The sequence below is a fragment of the Silurus aristotelis genome (assembly GCF_946808225.1).
Source record: "Silurus aristotelis genome assembly, chromosome: 15".
In the NCBI taxonomy this organism is placed as follows: domain Eukaryota; kingdom Metazoa; phylum Chordata; class Actinopteri; order Siluriformes; family Siluridae; genus Silurus; species Silurus aristotelis.
This window is the reverse complement of record NC_139588.1, coordinates 20,490,946-20,510,850: the sequence shown is the minus strand read 5'-3', so window position 1 is coordinate 20,510,850 and position 19,905 is coordinate 20,490,946. Positions and strand designations below refer to the sequence as shown.

At 38.2% G+C, this 19,905-nt stretch overlaps 1 protein-coding gene across 1 annotated transcript in view; it reads right to left on the bottom strand.

Moving 5' to 3' along the window:
- Positions 1-19,905, bottom strand: part of man1a1 (mannosidase, alpha, class 1A, member 1) — a 123,166-nt gene that overhangs the window by 64,864 nt on the left and 38,397 nt on the right. The window contains exons 3-4 of the mRNA XM_083562512.1: positions 15,706-15,821; positions 2,775-2,855 (exon numbers count right to left, since the gene is read on the bottom strand). Of these exons, the coding sequence (XP_083418638.1) occupies positions 2,775-2,855; positions 15,706-15,821 (197 nt within the window). The remainder of the gene's footprint in view (positions 1-2,774; positions 2,856-15,705; positions 15,822-19,905) is intronic.

Below are 19,905 nucleotides of genomic sequence, written 5' to 3'. Positions count from 1 at the left end.
AACTACAGCTCAAAATCATAAATATTTTTCAATCAGAAGTTCAATATCTATCTATCTATCTATCTATCTATCTATCTATCTATCTATCTATCTATCTATCTATCTATCTATCTATCTATCTATCTATCTATCTATCTATCTATCTATCTATCTATCTATCTATCTATCGGTAGCTCTGTGATTAAGGCTCTAGGTTACTGATCGGAAAGTCAGGGGTTCAAGCCCTAATATTGCCAAACTGCCACTCTTGGTCCCTGGAGCAAGGCCCTTAACTCCAGGGGCTCTGAGCTCTGTGTACAAAAGACAACAGATTCTTTCTGGTCTGTAGATCGAGTAACAACAGCTCAAAATTATACATATTTTTCAATCAGAAGTCAGTCAACTATTATTTTTTAAAGGACTTCTAGTGGATATTGTGTGTCATATTATACAGCAAAAAGGTTTGGAGTTATCTTGTCTATTTCTCTCAAACTCTATTTCCTCCTCCAGTCATTTAGACTTCTAGCTAAGCCTCAACCAATGAAATAACCCTGTTCACCGGTTAGCTCATTATTAAAAGTTAATTAAAAACCTGTGCATTGTGGCAAAGTTGCTGTAACACAAAGGACCGCAGTTGTCAATGCAAGGGCCACTCAGGGGGAAAAAATAGGAACTGCTAAACACTTTGTTACCACGATAGCAAAAGATTTTACCTCAGTATCAATCCTGAAATCTACAAATCTTTAAATATTGTATAACAGATCATGAAAATGTATAGAAACTGCAAAGTATCTATGTTAAAGATACTCAAAGTATGCTCAAAAACAAAAAGACATTTCACATATTGAAGTCATAACCCATAAAACCAAGTAGTTTGGATAGTCCAAAGCGTCTTAGCTTTTCTCTTAGCTCTTGGACTCCTTTCTGACAGAATACTACAAGAAACTTTCAAAGCAATCCTCCAGAGGGGCAGCCGGTGACCTAGACATCACCTGTTTTTCTAGGTCTGCATATTAAGCGGAATGTCCTGGTTTCTCTGAGCTGTCGAACCTGTTGAGGAAATATAGTTTGCGTTTTCTCTTTTGAGTTTCGGAAATGGATTTTCGGCTGCGGATTTAAACAACTGTATGTAAAGATTTTGTTCAAACCCCACTTATCACCTGAGAAGGGACATTCAATTACTCTTGGTTCTATAAACCGAGGAAAAATTGCATGGTTTTTTTTTTTTCTAACTTGTTCTGAATTTCAGTTTGCATTCGTCGTGCACGAAGAGACAAACATCGATTTCCGCAGCAGTTATCAGATATTAAACCTATTAATTTTTAGTCTTGGTGTCTTGTGCAAACATTTCAGAGCAGTAAAAAAAAATTAAAAGGTTAAAAATATTCTGATAAAGTACAGATAGCACAGTGGTAGACTGCAAACTTTGCACCTAGGAGGTCTTGGGTTCAATCTCTGGGATCTCTAATAGTGTCTCTTCCAAAATCAAATATATCACAGTAGAGTATTACAGCTCCACAATATGTCAAAGGAAACCCTTTAAAGGTTGCTGAAAACTAGCCAACAAATTATTGGCACACAGCTACCTTCCACAACAGATGTCTGTGCAGAGCAAAAATCATCGAGGACATCGAAAAACTCACCAACCTCATTCCATTCAGGAGATCTAGTGCCATGTGCATCAAACCCAGGAGGTTCCAGGTCAGTTTTTCCCTACAACCATCAGCCTACTAACTAACTAACTAACTAACTAACTAACTAACTATCTAACTATCCAGCCATCCATCCATCTATCCATCCATCCATCCATCGTATGTATGTATGTATGTATGTATGTATGTATGTATGTATGTATGTATGTATGTATGTATGTATGTATCTATCTATCTATCTATCTATCTATCTATCTATCTATCTATCTATCTATCTATCTATCTATCTATCTATCTATCTATAGCTCTGTGGTTAAGGCTCTGGGTTACTGATCGGAAAGTCGGGGATTCAAGCCCTAATATTGCCAAACTGCTACTCTTGGGCCCTTGAGCAAGGCCCTTAACTCCAGGGGCTCTCAGCTCTGTGCTGTATCATGGCAGACCCTGTGCTCTGTCTCCAGCTTCCTAGATTGACTGGCAAAGGTGTAGAAAGAACTTCACCCTTCTGTAATGTAATACACTTCATCATCCCTGCCTAATAGAAAACAATCCAATTCAGTAACAGCCATAAAAGAAAACATAAGCAGATGATTTAAAAAAAACGTTATTTGTTCCAGTATATCTGTTTAACTGGTGCTAAACCGGTCGCAGTCCAATCAGTCCTGCTGTTAGCTTTCAAGAGCCAATCTCAAGTGTTTGCCAAAGTGCTCAAGTCAAAGACAAACCTTCCCTTTTTTTTTCTTCTAAATTGAACTGACCAGCACAGAAACAGAGCTCTGTCTGTGTATAGGCTGGGTGACATGCCAAAACCAAGACGTCGGCATGTTGAAGTGTGTATGTGTGCGCGCATGTGTGTGTGAGTGACTACTTGTTTAGCTTGGCTCGTCGTCTGGGCATGCCGCCGGACCGCCGGCCTCCGAGCCTCGACTGAGAGGCGTATTGTGCCCTGCCAATTTTAAATGTCAGCCACTGATTAACAGACAGCACCACACGGGCCGCAGAGAAAGGAGCCCAGTTTTCCAGTCCTCCGTAGTCGCAGTGCGGGGGGTTACCTTTTCTTTACTAAGGCAATTTATTTTGCGTTCGCTAACGCCACAGGCTTTGATCACGCGTAGTGGACTCGTATCAGGCGCACCTACGTACCTCTTTTCCTGAGAGATAATAGGCAGAGAGAAGTCCTCCGACGAAGCGGATGTTCACTTCGAAGACGGAGATTTCCGCGTTCTGTGGAGAATAAAAACACGAGACAGAAAGGTTATTATGTGTACTTATGTGGAAATACAGCCACTGAGTCACTACCAACTGCAGCTGGCAACAAAATGTGTCTTTTTTTTTTCTCAGTTTAAACATGGTGTTTCTCAAGTACAAAAAGAAGCAGGCTGAGCTCCACAGGGAGAACCCGTATACACAAACAAGCTCGGGGCCCAAACTTGTATTCAAGGCAGGATCTTTCCTGAGGACCTGTAAAACCATCATCAGTGTTTCAAATGAAAAAGAAAAAAAAAAAACAACAACAAAAAACAGCAGCAATGCCAACTCTTTTACAGAGTGGAGGCTCAGGAGAATGCGCTCGCTAGTCGAAAAGAAAAATGCCCTGCTGTAGAAGAACATTATTCCTCCCACTACACCTACCATTTTTCTCATTGCCATCCACTGGAGCACCGCCTAAACAATGATCTGGGGAAAATGAAACCTAGAGGATATTAACGTGAACTTGATACATAAAGCAATAGGTCTTCCGAACTTCTTCAGAACTTTATGAATGGAGATTTATAGGCAGGATTGGAATCGCAATTATTTTGGATGAATATTTAATGGTACGGTATAGGGCTATTTAAGGCTCTACGATGCATATGGATGATGCAATTAGAGATATATATTGCGCATATATATTGATGATGCCATACAGACATATAGGCAATATTGTGAAAGCTGGATGTGTGTTAAAAATGGCAGTTATAAATTTTGGACCCCATCATGTATTATTATCCATGAATAGTAAACATCTTTCCATCAATTTATGAAGCAACACAGGAGCTTTGAGGATGGATTTGGACTGTAATGCTGACAGTCTGCTACAATGGCTCAGGACTACAGGTTGTATTTGATCACCTATTTAATAGTAATAAATGGATGGTCAGTGCCACAGAGATTCACTCTTCAGTTTGGTTCCCCTCAAAGTTTCTCCCTTATGCCATCTAAGGGAGTTTATCCTGGCTACAGTCGTTTATTAGGGACAAATTTACAATTATAAGGAACAAACATTCATTCATATTATCTCTGTAAAGCTGCTTCAAGACGATGTTCATTAATAAAAGAGTGCTATAAATTGATTGCCATAAAAGTGAAAACACTGGATTTCAATTTTATTCCACCACAAATACAATTTTTATCTGATTTCAATAGAACCTAGATAAATCCTGCATCTGAATCTCAAAACTAAACTTTTTCTGGATTGCATTCCTGGAATTCCTGAAATCTCAGTATTACACAGTTCTCTATTATTTTATTGTTTCACGAGTTTCGTTGTTTTAAAGAGTAAACTTGAAGCTCTGCCGCATTCCTTCGCTCTGCGTTGCTTTTAACGAATTAGGCCTTACCACATGTACCGTAAAGAAGCTACGCCTCTGATTTTTGTCAAAAATACACACTTGTGCCGAAGAAAAACATGCAAACCTACTGTTTAAGTGAAGAGCTTCACGATTTCCTGGAACGTCAGAAGCACCTATTCTTTCAGATGGTTTAAAATGATGCAGATGTTTCTTACACTAGCCAGTAGATTGTACTCAATATCAATCGACTCAACATGCAGGCGTGGGTATTTCCTGTCGAGAGGCAATTTAACGGAGGATAAAGCGCAGAAAATCTGTGTAAACAGATGTTGCTGATGGGCAAAATGTAGCTTATTTGGCAAAACAAAGTTTATAAGATGGAATTATCAGCACCAACTAACAGATACAAACATAATATCATATCATATATCAAATAATTCTACTATTATTATTTATACTACCACCATATCATATATCAGCACCACTACTACTACCACTATTATTATAATAATAATAACAATCATAACAATAATTATTATTGTTATTGTTATTATTATTATTATTATTATTATTATTATTATTATTATTATTATTATTATATTATTATTTTATTATATTAAATTGTATTAAATTGTTTTTTATTATTATTATTATTATTATTATTATTATTACCACTACTACAAATACTATTATAATTATTTTATTATTTATACCACCACCACCAGTACAACTATTATTTTTTATTATTATTACTATTATTTTTATTATTATTGTTATTATTAATAAATACACAACAAATTAGCGCACAATCCTCATTAGTCAGTTCATTGCGTCTGTGACCATCCCAGTCATATATGTATGACTCGAGTGCACAAATCCTGACTAAGGAATTTGTATGTGCGGTAGCTCAGTGGTTAAGACATTGGATTGGAAAGGTTACGTGTTCAAATCCCAGCACCACTAAGCTGACGCTGCCGAGCCCCTCAACCCTCAAACTGCTCAGCTGTAAGTCAGCGAAATGGCATAAATGTAAATTATTATAGATTATCTTTTGTTAGAGCCCAAAATGTCAAATTTGAACTCTTCTGTCCCCAAAACTTTCCACCAGTCATTTACTGTAGGAACATGCATACAGGGTGTCTCTAAAATCATAAAGACGAGGTGTTTCAAAGATTTAAAAAAATCTCTGTACTTCAAATAACAATGTTACGCTACAGGAACAACACCAAGGGCATGATGGTATTTATGCGTTTAGTTTTATATCATTATCCACATCAGCTACATTTATTCAATTTATTTTATTCTCAAATGTAACAATATAATTAGAATTTTATTTTTCATTTATTTAGTTCATTATTTTTATTTTTTTTACTTCTCATGTTCCCAAACAGCTGTAATAATCATTTTGCTTTTGTTCCTTAATTAAAACAGTCCTTGAGAGGTCATAGTGCAGAGTTGCGAGGTTTTCAAGTGCAAAAGGTCAGCAGGAAAAACTAATCCAAATGAAGTTAACGCTGCGTGAGAGCGCTCCGGAGGACTCAGTGCAATGACGCGATTATTTATTTAGCTGTGCAGCTGCGCCACGCCAGTGCCTGAATAGCAATGCAAAAACTAATCAAAACTCCCAGTATGAACACACACACACACACACACACACACACACACACACACATGCCTGAAAAATGGGGCTGCTAGAAACATATTCTTAAAGCCAACACATAAAAAGCCACATTCCCAAGAACATCAACTGCCAAACCAGCTTCGTCTGAACACTTTATCTATGAAGAACGCTTTATTTATGAGACTCGTTCAGGAGACGATGTTCCAGTACATGCAGGTCTTAGTGACTTTCATTACAAAGCCTTTGAAAAAAAATATATAGAGAGAATTTCCTATTTCTATCCTTTCTATCGGGTGTCGTCGGCTGGCAGGAGAACAAATGTCTGCGCTGTAGCTATGAAAGGTTATCTTTCTCAGGTTGTGTGTCCAGTCGCTCATTATAGCGGTGACACTGGAGTTCAGGCCACCATTCGGCAGCAGCTTTTGTTCCTCCTCTTGCGTTTCACTAGACCTGAATGACAGGTTACTCTTCTGGTAAAAAGAAATGCACTCTGCCTTGTATTGCTTTGAAGGTCCAGTCTGGGTCAGTTCAGTAAAAAAAAAAAAAAAAAAACAGAGGTTTGAAACCATCACAGTATACATGGATAGAAAAAGTAGAAGGTCATTGAATACATAGAATACAATGACATGGTCTGTATCTATCTGTATTTATCCATCTATGTGCCAGTATTATAGTAAAAGAGGTGTGGCCTTCGCACCTGTGTTACAATGAAGGGAGGGTGACTTCTGTGCCTGGATCATAGAAAAAGATGCACCAATATGACAGTGAAGTAGAAGTGGCCTCTGTGCCATCGTCACACTAAAAGAAAGTGTTTCCAATGTGCCAGTGTCACACTGAAATAAAGAATAACCTCTGTGCCTGTGTCACACTAAAAGAAAGTGTTTCCTGTGTTCCAGGTGTCACACTGACAGAAAGAAGAGCCTCTGTGCCAGTTTTACTGAAAATCTTTTTTTTCCCCTTTGCACCAGTGTCACACTGAAAGAAATAAGAGCCTCTGTACCTAGGGCTGGGCGATAAATCGATTTTATCGATTAACTCGAATGTGTAGTTTACATCGATCTGTTTTAATAAAAATCGGTTTTCTCTTTAATGTCTGCCGACGCTCCCCTCTGGGCTTCCATAGTTTCGAACGAACTCAGCCCCCGCCCCCCGCGCGCTTGCCATAGAGATACACAAACAACATGGCAGCGAGCAGAGAAGAAATCGTTCCCAAGAGAAGTTAAGCAGCAGCATGTTGAAAATACACGGTTAAGCAGCCGCACTTTGTTTAGTGTTGCCCGTCCAATCGTACACTTACGGTACGGGTGGTGAAAGCGACCAAAATACATGTAGAGACGCTTCAGAACGGCGTTTCCGCTAAGAAACAGAAAAATCTGATCATTTAAATCACCATATTCAAACGGTCATAAACAGTCATTTTACTGTGGAGCTTTTAAGAAAAGTAAATGCAAAATCACTCCAAGCATCAACGCACTTTTTTAATCATGTTCCACATTTAAACACTCAACACTCAACATTTTTCTTTGTAGGTTTGCTCATTTTATATTATGTTACGTTCTATTTTCACAATTTACAATGGCAGGGCCGCCAGCTTGTATTTTTGGCTTGTTGTTTCTGATTGCACTTTAACCCAAAGTGGGTAAATAATCCCAGAAGGGTAAATAAACTTTATTTAATAAAGTTAAAACTTAAAAAAATATATATATATAAAAAAAATAAATAAATTGTCATATGCAGATTGATTTTAAGCAGGGGGGAAAAAAAATCGATTTAAATAGCAAATCGGATTTTTTGTGAAAAAAATTGGGGATTTTTTTTTTAGGCCATATCGCCCAGCCCTATCTGTACCTCGTGTCACATGGTAAAAAAGAACAGACTCTGAATCAGGTGTCACACTGAAAGAAAGAACAGCCTCTGAACCAGGTGTCAGACTGAAGAACAGCCTCTGTACCAGGTTTTAGACTGAAAGAAAGAACAGCCTCTATACCAGGTGTCACACTGAAAGAAAGAACAGCCTCTGAACCAGGTGTCAGACTGAAGAACAGCCTCTGTACCAGGTGTCAAACTGAAAGAAAGAACAGCCTCTATACCAGGTGTCACACTGAAAGAAAGAACAGCCTCTGTACCAGGTGTCGGACTGAAAGAACAGCCTCTTTACCAGGTGTCAGACTGAAAGAAAGAACAGTCTCTGAACCAGGTGTCAGACTGAAGAACAGCCTCTGTACCAGGTGTCGGACTGAAAGAACAGCCTCTGTACCAGGTGTCGGACTGAAAGAACAGCCTCTGTACCAGGTGTCGGACTGAAGAACAGCCTCTGTACCAGGTGTCAGACTGAAAGAACAGCCTCTGAACCAGGTGTCAGACTGAAAGAACAGCCTCTGAACCAGGTGTCAGACTGAAAGAACAGCCTCTGAACCAGGTGTCAGACTGAAAGAACAGCCTCTGAACCAGGTGTCAGACTGAAAGAACAGCCTCTGTACCAGGTGTCAGACTGAAAGAACAGCCTCTGTACCAGGTGTCAGACTGAAAGAACAGCCTCTGAACCAGGTGTCAGACTGAAAGAACAGCCTCTGAACCAGGTGTCAGACTGAAGAACAGCCTCTGTACCAGGTGTCGGACTGAAAGAACAGCCTCTGTACCAGGTGTCAGACTGAAAGAACAGCCTCTGTACCAGGTGTCAGACTGAAAGAACAGCCTCTGTACCAGGTGTCAGACTGAAAGAACAGCCTCTGTACCAGGTGTCAGACTGAAAGAACAGCCTCTGTACCAGGTGTCAGACTGAAACCAGGTATCACACTGAAAGAAAGAACTGCCTCTGAACCAGGTGTCAGACTGAAAGACAGAACAGCCTCTGAACCAGGTGTCAGACAGAAAGACAGAACAGCCTCTGTACCAGGTGTCAGACTGAAAGAACAGCTTCTGTACCAGGTGTCAGACTGAAAGAACAGCCTTTGTACCAGGTGTCAGACTGAAAGAAAGAACAGCCTCTGAATCAGGTGTCAGACTGAAAGAAAGAACAGCCTCTGTACCAGGTGTCAGACTGGAATAAATAACTGCCTCTGAACCAGGTGTCAGACCGAAAGAACAGCCTCTGTACCAGGTATCACACTGAAAAAAAAGAACAACCTGTGAACCAGGTGTCAGACTGAAAGAAAGAACTGCCTCTGAACCAGGTGTCAGACTGAAAGAAAGAACTGCCTCTGAACCAGGTGTCAGACTGAAAGAAAGAACAGCCTCTGTACCAGGTGTCAGACTGAAAGAACAGCCTCTGAACCAGGTGTCAGACTGAAAGAACAGCCTCTGAACCAGGTGTCAGACTGAAGAACAGCCTCTGTACCAGGTGTCGGACTGAAAGAACAGCCTCTGTACCAGGTGTCAGACTGAAAGAACAGCCTCTGTACCAGGTGTCAGACTGAAACCAGGTATCACACTGAAAGAAAGAACTGCCTCTGAACCAGGTGTCAGACTGAAAGACAGAACAGCCTCTGAACCAGGTGTCAGACAGAAAGACAGAACAGTCTCTGTACCAGGTGTCAGACTGAAAGAACAGCTTCTGTACCAGGTGTCAGACTGAAAGAACAGCTTCTGTACCAGGTGTCAGACTGAAAGAAAGAACAGCCTCTGAATCAGGTGTCAGACTGAAAGAAAGAACAGCCTCTGTACCAGGTGTCAGACTGAAATAAATAACTGCCTCTGAACCAGGTGTCAGACCGAAAGAACAGCCTCTGTACCAGGTATCACACTGAAAAAAAGAACAACCTGTGAACCAGGTGTCAGACTGAAAGAAAGAACTGCCTCTGAACCAGGTGTCAGACTGAAAGAAAGAACAGCCTCTGCACCAGGTGTCACACTGAAAGAAAGCGTTTCCGCTGTACCAGTGTTACAGTGAAGTCGGCATGTCCTTCAAACCATCAAAGCAACCCGTTTTCCTTCTATTAAATTCTATTTTTGACTACACCATTTTAATGTAACACCTCTAAACGCTCATCTATCACCTCATACTTGCTGCAAATATGGAACGAATAATAATTGTATACGTTAGGAAGTTTAGTCATCGCAGTGCGAGTTTGTACAGTCTGCTCTATATTCCTCTCATGGCCTTTCATTAACGCTGCTTTAACACAGCTCAGGGGCACACTGCAGCACAACCCTCACAAAGTGTACAGCAGCAGCACAACTCTGCTGGTGACTGTTCAGATGAATGTGGATCGAAAAAAACCATAAAAAACCCACAAGATTAAAAAAAAGAAATGCTTCAGACATTTTCCGACATCAAACTCCAATTGTTTAGTATTCTGGAGACTTTGGAAATATTAATGATGGAATCACCAGGGATTTCAGAGACGCTTTTATTGTTAGATTTGCTGGAGGGCAAAAGCCAAAAGCCTTTCAATTAAAAAGTTTGTTAATGCTCTTTACAAAAGGGTGCGCTGTGCAAGATCTTTCTTCCCTTTTTTTTTCTTTCGTCATAGAAAAGAACTGAAGAAGGTCTGGAGAGGCGTCTCATGACCTTCACAATATCTAAATACCAGCAAGAGGTTGTATTTGGGAAAATAATTTTTCGATCATGCTTATATTATAAATAATGAATTAAACCCCTATTTATAATTATATGAAACTGTGTTATTGTCCTATAACATTTATAATGGTTAGTAATTGTATTATAACTTACAATAAGGCAGCGCAACCCAACAATATTAAATAGTACATAATACTCATTAGAAATTTAAATAAATCAGCATGGTGTAATATATATACATACATATATACATATACACACACACATACACTAGTTGCTATGCAGCGAATAAATGTGCACTGGTTAATTTGCATTGAATTAATAGCAAAGATTTAAGTAAGATAATTTTGTTGGGGGTAAAAATGAAAAGTCAAGCAAAGAAAAAGAAAAAAAAGAATGAGATATTTTATGTTAAATTGCAATCTGTGACTTTTTTCAATTCTGTCTCTTTTTATTTATTTTTTGCTAGTAAAAGTTCTGAATAATCAGCAGCTTAAAACCTTTGCAACCCTATTGGCTGGTGAGTGAAAAAGAATGACTATCTGATACTTATAAATCAGTGCATAAGGGATCACGAGCATGAGCATTAAAATTATGAGCAGGAAATGCATCACTTATAAATCAGTCCTAATAATTTCAGTGCAACTATAATGATTATAATAAAATAAAAACCTTGATGAGTCTTTCAACATGGATTCATACAGCCATAATACATGCTTATGAGTAATTCTAAATTGTGCTAAAATATTTATGTAATATTAGAAAAAACTCAGAAATCATTCATTCATTTTCTCCCGCTTATCCGTAATTCGGGTCGCGGGGGCAGCAGTCTAAGCAGGCCCCCGCCTTCGACTGCTGCCCAATCCTCACAGCACCGTCCCTTACGGTCCCTCCTGCAGGTGGTGAGCCCACGGGAAGGCGGCCCTACGTCACTCTGACGTCACGGACCTTGATATTTCCCTCGTAAGGGACCCCCGGAGCATAGAGGGTTAAGGGCCTTGCTCAAGGGCCCAAGAGTGGCAGCTTGGCGATATCGGGGCTTGAACCCCAGACCTTCCGATCGGCAACCCTCAGAAATCATATCTGACCATATTCTATTTAATTTTTTTTTCTATACATTTTTCATTATATTGTATGTATACTACATGAGCAAAAGTTTTGAGACACCTGACATTTCCAGTCATAAGTGGTTCTTCCCCAAAAAGAAAGTTGGAGGCATACAACTGTATAGGACGCCTTTAGATGCAGCAGCATTAAATTTCACCTTCAGTTGAAATAGGAGACCCAAACCTGTTTCAAAACCAGCTCCATGAAGAAATGATTTGCATCGTTTATAGTGGAAGATCTCCTGCTATAAAGCTCTGACCTCAACCCTACTGAACATCTTAGGGATGAATGTGAACGCTGACTGCACCCCAGGTCTGCTCATCTCACCTACACCTGACATTACCTAACTTTACTACCACCCTTGTAAGTGAATGAGCACAAAACTCCACAAACACACTCCAACATCTAGTGGAACATCTTTTACAAAAATTTGGGGTCTAAATGTGGAATGGGATGCTTATAAAAGCACAATCTTGTGGTCAGGTGACCAAAAACTTGTGTACAGTTTAAAATACAAATATATTTGACAATTTGAATTATTATTATTATTATTATCATTATTATTATTTTGTGTGTCCTGGTAATAAAATACGGGTAATTGTATTCCTGTCTGGAAAATATAATAATTGTATTATTATATAATAATATAAAAAAATGTAAAAAGCCTGAACATGACATTCATATTTAATAAACGTATTGGAAAAAAAATTATTTTTACACATTTTTACAAACATCAAAAAAACCCATATAATATAATTAAGTATTAATAGAAATTTTATATTTAATTTAATTTTTATTTATTTATTTATTTAATTTATATATATATATATATATATATATATATATATATATATATATATAAAATAAAAAAAATTCACAAAGGATTTTTTTTCCCCTTTATAGAAAGCAACAGCAAATTCAGCAATCTTAGTGCTCGCTGAAGTGAATTGCTCTTTTCCAGGCACAACGTTTTCTCTGCAATCTCTATTTTCCTTTTCTCGAAAAATGTTTGCGTGGCCACAGTTGATACAGAAGATCGTTAACGATGACCCTCACCTATATTATACTATTATATAGTGCAGTATATAGTATAATTCAGCATCATGTTTAGAACAATCTCATCTATGATGGGTTAAAAAAATCTACAAGTATAAACTGTTTCCATCTGGGAAACGGTGGTGTGCTCCAATAATTTGCATGAAATTAATAATTAAATAAATAAACAATTGATTTATGGTTTTTTTGTTTTTTAACCAGAGATAAATAAGTATTTACAGTTACTTTTACCATAGTAACACATCCATTATAAGCCTTTTTCCTGTATACTCTTTATACTCTTTCCAGGGCTCATTTTATTTTTTGCTCTTGCTGATAGGATTTATTGCTGATAGCTGCCTATGCCAGCTTCCTGGGCACTCTGGGGCATTTGTATATCGCTCCAGTGATTTCCATATTTAAAATCGTATTAAGTGCACTTTAGGAATCAGACTCAGCAGTGTTTCGTTTTCAAAAGTTCTGTTTGACAGATCAAAAATCCAGCTTAGGAAACTCCTGCAATGAAATCTTTCTATTTGATCTACCCGTGTTTAGCTCTTAACTAGCTCTTCAGGAGTCAGTCACTAAGGCTATACAACTGTTGTAATGTTTTTGGGGGAACAAAAAACTTTTTTAAGAAGCAGAATCAGTAATGGCTTTTAAGATTTCAAGAGCAGAAGCAGCAGTATGGAAGCTTAATATTGTTTGGCTCAGGATCCCGAGCATCTCCTCACATATTAGCTTCAGACTGATGAGTCAGAGGCGTCACGGGGCTGATTGGAGCGAGGCAGCATTAAGTATTGGCGCCCACCCGCAGCGCCGTGTGGCGAAAAGTGTCTCTTTCTCACAAACGCCGGGAGAATAAAGAAGCGAAACTCCTCTGCACTTCAGCACGATGACGTTACCTTGATGAAGGACACCTTGAGAACAGCAGGAATTTAAAAGAGGACCATTTTTACACTTCTGAACAACCGAAACACACGGATAGAATTTTTTTTTTTTGACCCAGCTAGGGTTTTATTTTATGTTTTTTAAGTAGCCACTCCTTTTACTTTTCTGAGAACATAAAGGGCTTAATAATATAAATAGTTACACAATATTGAATGTGTAGCCAACCCTAACCGAGAACAAAGGGAAAGGAATGAATAGTAAATGTATGTAAATTAGTAAATAAATCATTAATGAGTCATGAATGTTGCAATGTTGTTTTTTGTCTTAATATAAACCCAATTCCAAAAGTTGGGAGTGCCATGTAATATGTCCTTTAAACAGCATGCAATGATTAGCAAATCTCATAAACCGGTATTTTATTCACACTAAAACAAAAACACATTTTTGAACAGGGAAAATGTACCATTTAAAAACAATAAATGAAGCATTTTTTTTTTTATTTGATGGCTGCAACGCATTTTTGAAAAATTGGGACAAGGCAACAAAAGGCTGGAAAAGTAAGTGTTACTAAAAAGAAACAGCTGGAGGAACGTTTAGCATCTTATCGATTCATTGGCAACAGGTCAGTAACATGACTGAGGTTCACCAATCTGCAAAAATCTGTCATCAAACTGTGAAACAAAGAAATGTTCTTCAAAGTAATATTGCAAAAACTTTGCATCAAAAAATTCAGAGAATCTGAAGAAATCCCTTTAAGCAAGGAAAAAGAGTGAACAACTGTTTTGTGTTCGGATAACTCCCAATTTAAAATTGTTTATGGAAACCATAAATGCCATTTCCTCTGGACTAAAGAGGAGCGGGACCATCCGGCTTGTTATCAGAAACCTGTAGTTCAAAAGCCTGCATCTCTAATAGCATACGGTGCATTAGAGCTTATAGAATGAGCAGCTTGCACATCTGCAGGGGCAATATCAAAATTCTGAACGGTATATGTTGGTTTTATAGCAACAAATGCCTTTATCCAGACAACATCTTTATTAGGGAAAGACTTACACATTTCAGCAGGACAATGCTAAACCAAATACTGAAACTAGTACAACATAATTCACAGCAGAAGAGTCCAGTTGCTGAATGAGCCTGCCTACAGCATGTGATAGACAGACAGACAGACAGACAGACAGACAGACAGACAGACAGACAGACAGACAGACAGACAGACAGACAGACAGACGCATGTATGTATCCAAATATGTATGTACCTACAAATAAAAGGAACACAATGGCTTTAAATCCCTCTTTGCACAATTACATCATCAAGATAAATAATACATAAAACATTTAAAGTCAACTGAAGGTTAATATTCATACTGTGCTTTGTTAACTAACATAAATAAAAGCAGGAAATCAAGGGGAAAAAAACCAAAACAACAAGAAAAACGCAAGAAGAATAACCTAAGAGACAACAAAAGTAAAAGACAAGTGCAAGTAAAAACTGGTAAAAACCCACAAAGACACACACTGTAATCGGTATGCAGGAGCCAGAGTGGGTGTAGATCCAGATTGCAGATTCTGGGAGTGTTTGTGATGGTTAAATTTATGAGTCGAATAGTAAGCGACACCCACCCAGAATTTCTGCCAGAAAACACAACACCAACCCCTAAAGAGAGATTATATCATGTCCAAGCTCATGTTATGTTTAGCCACAACTTCCAACTACTCAGTCATTGTGAAGAGACGTAACATAGCTGAAGTCCTTAAATATCCTCCACTCCTTTTGAATCTATATACAAAAATGGACTATTAATGAAGTCTGGCTAATGTCATTACACATTTTGAAGTGTTGAAATGTGATGTGACTGGCTTTCATGTGACCATTTGACACTATTTCGCTATAGTTGATTAATATATTATGTGCTAGGTTTTGAAATAGCTTTACACACAGATTAGCCAAGAGAACTAACATTACTAGCTACACTAACTCAGCTAAGGCAAACCTTGCTCCAAGCCCCTTTAAAATATATCTATACACATTAAATCAGAGACAGCGTATGAAAGGAGTCAGTTAAAATTTTTTACGACTGCTTTATCCCTAAGAAGAGCATGTAGCGAAAGGGGGAACTAAAAAAACATCACACCGCACGAGGCGAACCATTCCTGGCGATCGTTTGAATTTTTTGCTAAAAGAAGCCGTCGCTAATTTGCATATAAACGAGAATCTTACAATTCGATTGCAATTTCCATGTTGAGCACAGCTCCTTGTCCCGCACGTATATCAAAAACGAATAGACTCACGTCGTTTGTACCTCACCAGCATTATAACATGGTTAAAAGACACGAGAAGCCTCTTACCATGTTAAAGTCGAGATTTTTCTCCACCCACTCAGTGGCAGCGTCGAACTCATCATGCATTTCCATGATGTACAGAGTGTCCAGGGCATCCACGATGGTCGCACCCCTCAGACTTCCTGCAAATAGGGGGGGGGGGGGAAGTAAGAAACCTGCATGCTTTATTAAAATCCAGGTTTAAATCGGTGCTGCTGGGAGATAACTGGACCAAAAAGCTGTAAGATGCTAAAGCTTGTTTAAAAGGAAATCCTGTTCAGAGGTCAAAGCAAAGACAAAAAAAAACCAAAGGGCTTTGGAGAACATAGTCGACATTACCTGAAGCTTTCTGCAAGGATAAAAAGCAGAATCGTTTACAATATTCCAAACACATATGCTGTGGAGGAGTGACATTTATCATGATGTGTTGATGCTCATAATAATAATAAGGCCTGATGATGATGATGATGATGATTGCTTGTTAGCTTCTGCTTCCGACAGCGAATACATCATCATGTAGGCGCTACTTCATTAAGTTATGTATATAATCAATAGCAAGTTTAACAATATTACGAACAATTTTAATAATCATTTCTACATCAACTTTATGGCTTTTTAAAATGCACACACAGCTGGAACAAAACAACACACTAACAAGATGAAAACGAGGTGGGTGGAGGTGTTAAGACAATAAGAAAAGCTTGAGTGTTTTTAAAAATGGAAGAAAAGCACTGAGAGATAGAGGTAGTGGAGGCGCTAATTATATACAATGAAAGAATTTCATTTCATGTGTTAATTTCTTTCTTTCTTTCTTTCTTTTTTTGTTTTGTCGGCTGGATGGCTGAGCAGCCATAGAAGAGAACTGCAAAGTTTCTCTGGTGTTTGTAAAGGAGTTCAGAAAATAGGATCATTTGTCCATCCATCTTTCCATTCATTCATCCATCCATCCATCCATCCTTCCAACGTATCAGCACATTTATCCATTCACCCACTCACCCCACATATATTCAAATATTCATCCATCTATTCTATACATACATCCATTTACCTACTCACCCACCTATATCTCTTCATCCATCTAATGTTCCTGTACACATTCATTCATTCACCTACTCAACCAAAAATACAGTATGTCTATCTATCCATCTTTACGTTCATCCATTCACCTACACACCTAACTATATCTATTCGTCCAATCAATCCATTCACCTACTCACCCTCATCCATCTATCCATTTTCTGTAAATTTACTCTCTATTTAGTAACCTACTCACCAACATATATTTATCCATCCATCCATCCATCCATCCATCCAATTTCTGTAAATTTACTCTCTATTTAGTAACCTACTCACCAACATATATTTATCCATCCATCCATCCAGCCATCCATCCAATTTCTGTACATTTACTCTCTATTTAGTAACCTACTCACCAACATATATTTATCCATCCATCCATCCATCTAATTTACCTGTACATCCATCCATTCTCTTACTCACCAACCCATATCTATTCATCCCATTAATCCATTTACCTACTCACCCAACTATATATATCCATCCATCCTTCCATAGTACCTGTACATCCATCCATTCACCTACTTAACTACATACAGTATTTCTGTCCATCCATCCATTTAATCTATTTACACATAGATTTATTCACTCTAATCATTTATCCAACTATTTATCTATCCATCTACCTATCCAACCAATCTACCCAAATGTCCATTCATTCCACTTCTCAACAACCTACATATTCACCCATTGCCCCAACTACATATATTATTCAATCTATTCATCCATAAATGTTTCCATGCATCGATTCATCCTTAAAAAGATCTACCCTTCCATCTATCTATACATACATCTGGCCATTCATCAAACCATAACTATATCCATCCTTGCAACCATCTGACCAGTTTCGTTCCATTCATCCATAAATGTCCATCCACTCCTCCATCTATACATGTACAACTCCCATTCATCCGCCTGAGGGCAAAAGCAAAAACACATCATCTATATATAGGCAGCAGGCCTCTCCTACTCACAGAGGTGTCAAACATCCAGCTGTAAAATCTAATGGAGCAAATAGAAGTACAGCTGCTGGAGAACATGTAGTGCAGAAGAAAAACATGCATTCAACAGATGGTATGAGAGAACACAATTATAAGCTACATTAAAACAGAATTAGCAGCACTATTCATCTGTACTGATTATGTCCCCTGACAGGTGGGCCTCAGCTCTTCTGGGCTTTAATTATCAAACCTCTGAAGCATTGCCAGTGATCATCTAACAGTCCGTTCTGTGAAAACATTGTTCTGCAAACTATTGCATACTGGGGTCCCTCATGTTGCCCATTTTATATAAAGAGTCTTGTCAGGAATCTTCCTGCTTCTCAGTTTGGGCTGGCAATGGGGTGAGAGGGTCACCGTTCATGCCACTTACTAATGTCTAATGTCTCAATGTTTGGATGCTTGGACACCCTTTCAAAATTCAGAGTATGACAAAAAAATAAATAATTAGTGACAAACATAATTATAAGGAACAAACTTATACATTCCTTTTTTACCACTTTATCTGTGTAAAGCTGCTTTGAGTCAATGCCTTCCATAAACATCCTCCTTGGCCTTCCTCTTTTCCTCCTTTCTGGCAGTTTATTCATTAGCATTCTCCTACTGATATACCCCATGGTCCCTCCTCTGCACATGTCCAAACCATCAGCCTCTCTCACTTTGTCACCAAAACGCCCTACATGCGCTAAACTCGTTTCGTAAAGTGAATTGAATGAAATAATATAATGAAGTACAACTAGCTAAATAAATGTGTTCATACAAAATTAGAGAACAACTAAGAATTCCTTGTTTATGGAGACCTTGATACACTATTTGATGTCCAACCACTAAAACATTACTCCGCTATCCATGAATGGGAATTATTCCAAATAGTACAATTTGATCAAAAGTTATGGCTGATGCTTGAGGAGTTAAGCAAGTAATGGGGATTCAGGAGAGGCACCACAGCTCCGGTACATTTTTAGCATCAAATACTTTAAAGCTGCTAAACAGTTTGTCTAGCAGGTAAGTACAAATAAACCAGATATGAACACTGGTAACACCACTTAACTGAATTCTTACTGGTTTCTGATGTTTTGAAGCGATGCCTTCTGCTACACCTGCACAGAAAAAAACCCTTATACAATCCTTACCGAGCACAAACAACAAAGAAACCGTGATAGTGCAAGCCGAAGATGAAGGACCAGCATTTTATGTTGAAGACAAGCAAGAGATTCAAAGGAAGTAATAAATGAGAAGGTTGTCTAGCAGTAGCTATGTTTTTTTTGTTGTTTTTTTGCTTTTAATTATTAGTTATTTTGTGTCTCAAGTGTTCAAGGCTTTTGTCCAAGTGTAATCAGCCCTTGTAAAATTAAATGTGTGACCAGAGTCAGTAAAACTTTGGCGAAACCAATTAGTGAGGCTTTTCTAAAGATTTGTGCTGTTTTTTTTCTATTTCCGTTTCATTTTTTCCATTCATGTTGTTTCCCTGCAATTCATATGAACCTCAAATAAAATAAATGGAACATATTTACAAGCTACACTCTACAACGCAAGTGAATACAGCTCTGTGGAATACTTATTAACTGTCGAACAATTACCTCTCAAACATTGCATTATTTCTAAACTGACAAGTCGATTACTTCCTCTTGTGAACCAACAAAACCAAATACTTGTAGAAAGACTACGTTATGTACTCAAAAGTACACACTTAGGCTAAACATATGCTAAATTTAAGACCAGATACATTTGAAAAGGGCGTTCTCTTCTAAAAACGCTCCACATCCCCACTTTCGTTTTTAATAGCTTTTGGCGAAAGTTGCTCATCCACTCAGCACACGGATCATCTGAAAACGATTACGTCCCTGATCTGTGCATGAGCAAAATGCAAGATGCTTCATCCTGCGTTATTTCTGCCTGGTGTTTATTTACTATGTATTTATGCTCTTTGAAACACCATATCAACGACTAAAAATGCCTCATCGTTTTCAAAAAGCCTTCGTTAGTCGACGCTGAGGCGAGAAAAGGTGTTTTCATACGGTATCCACTTTGGAAAGCGTTTTCAAAAAGCTGCGTTTTTGAAAACACAGTCTCAGTGTGGACGGAAAGCCGAAATGGAGAGAAAAAAATCTGCGTTTTCGAAAACAAAATAATTAGTGTGGACATGTAAATA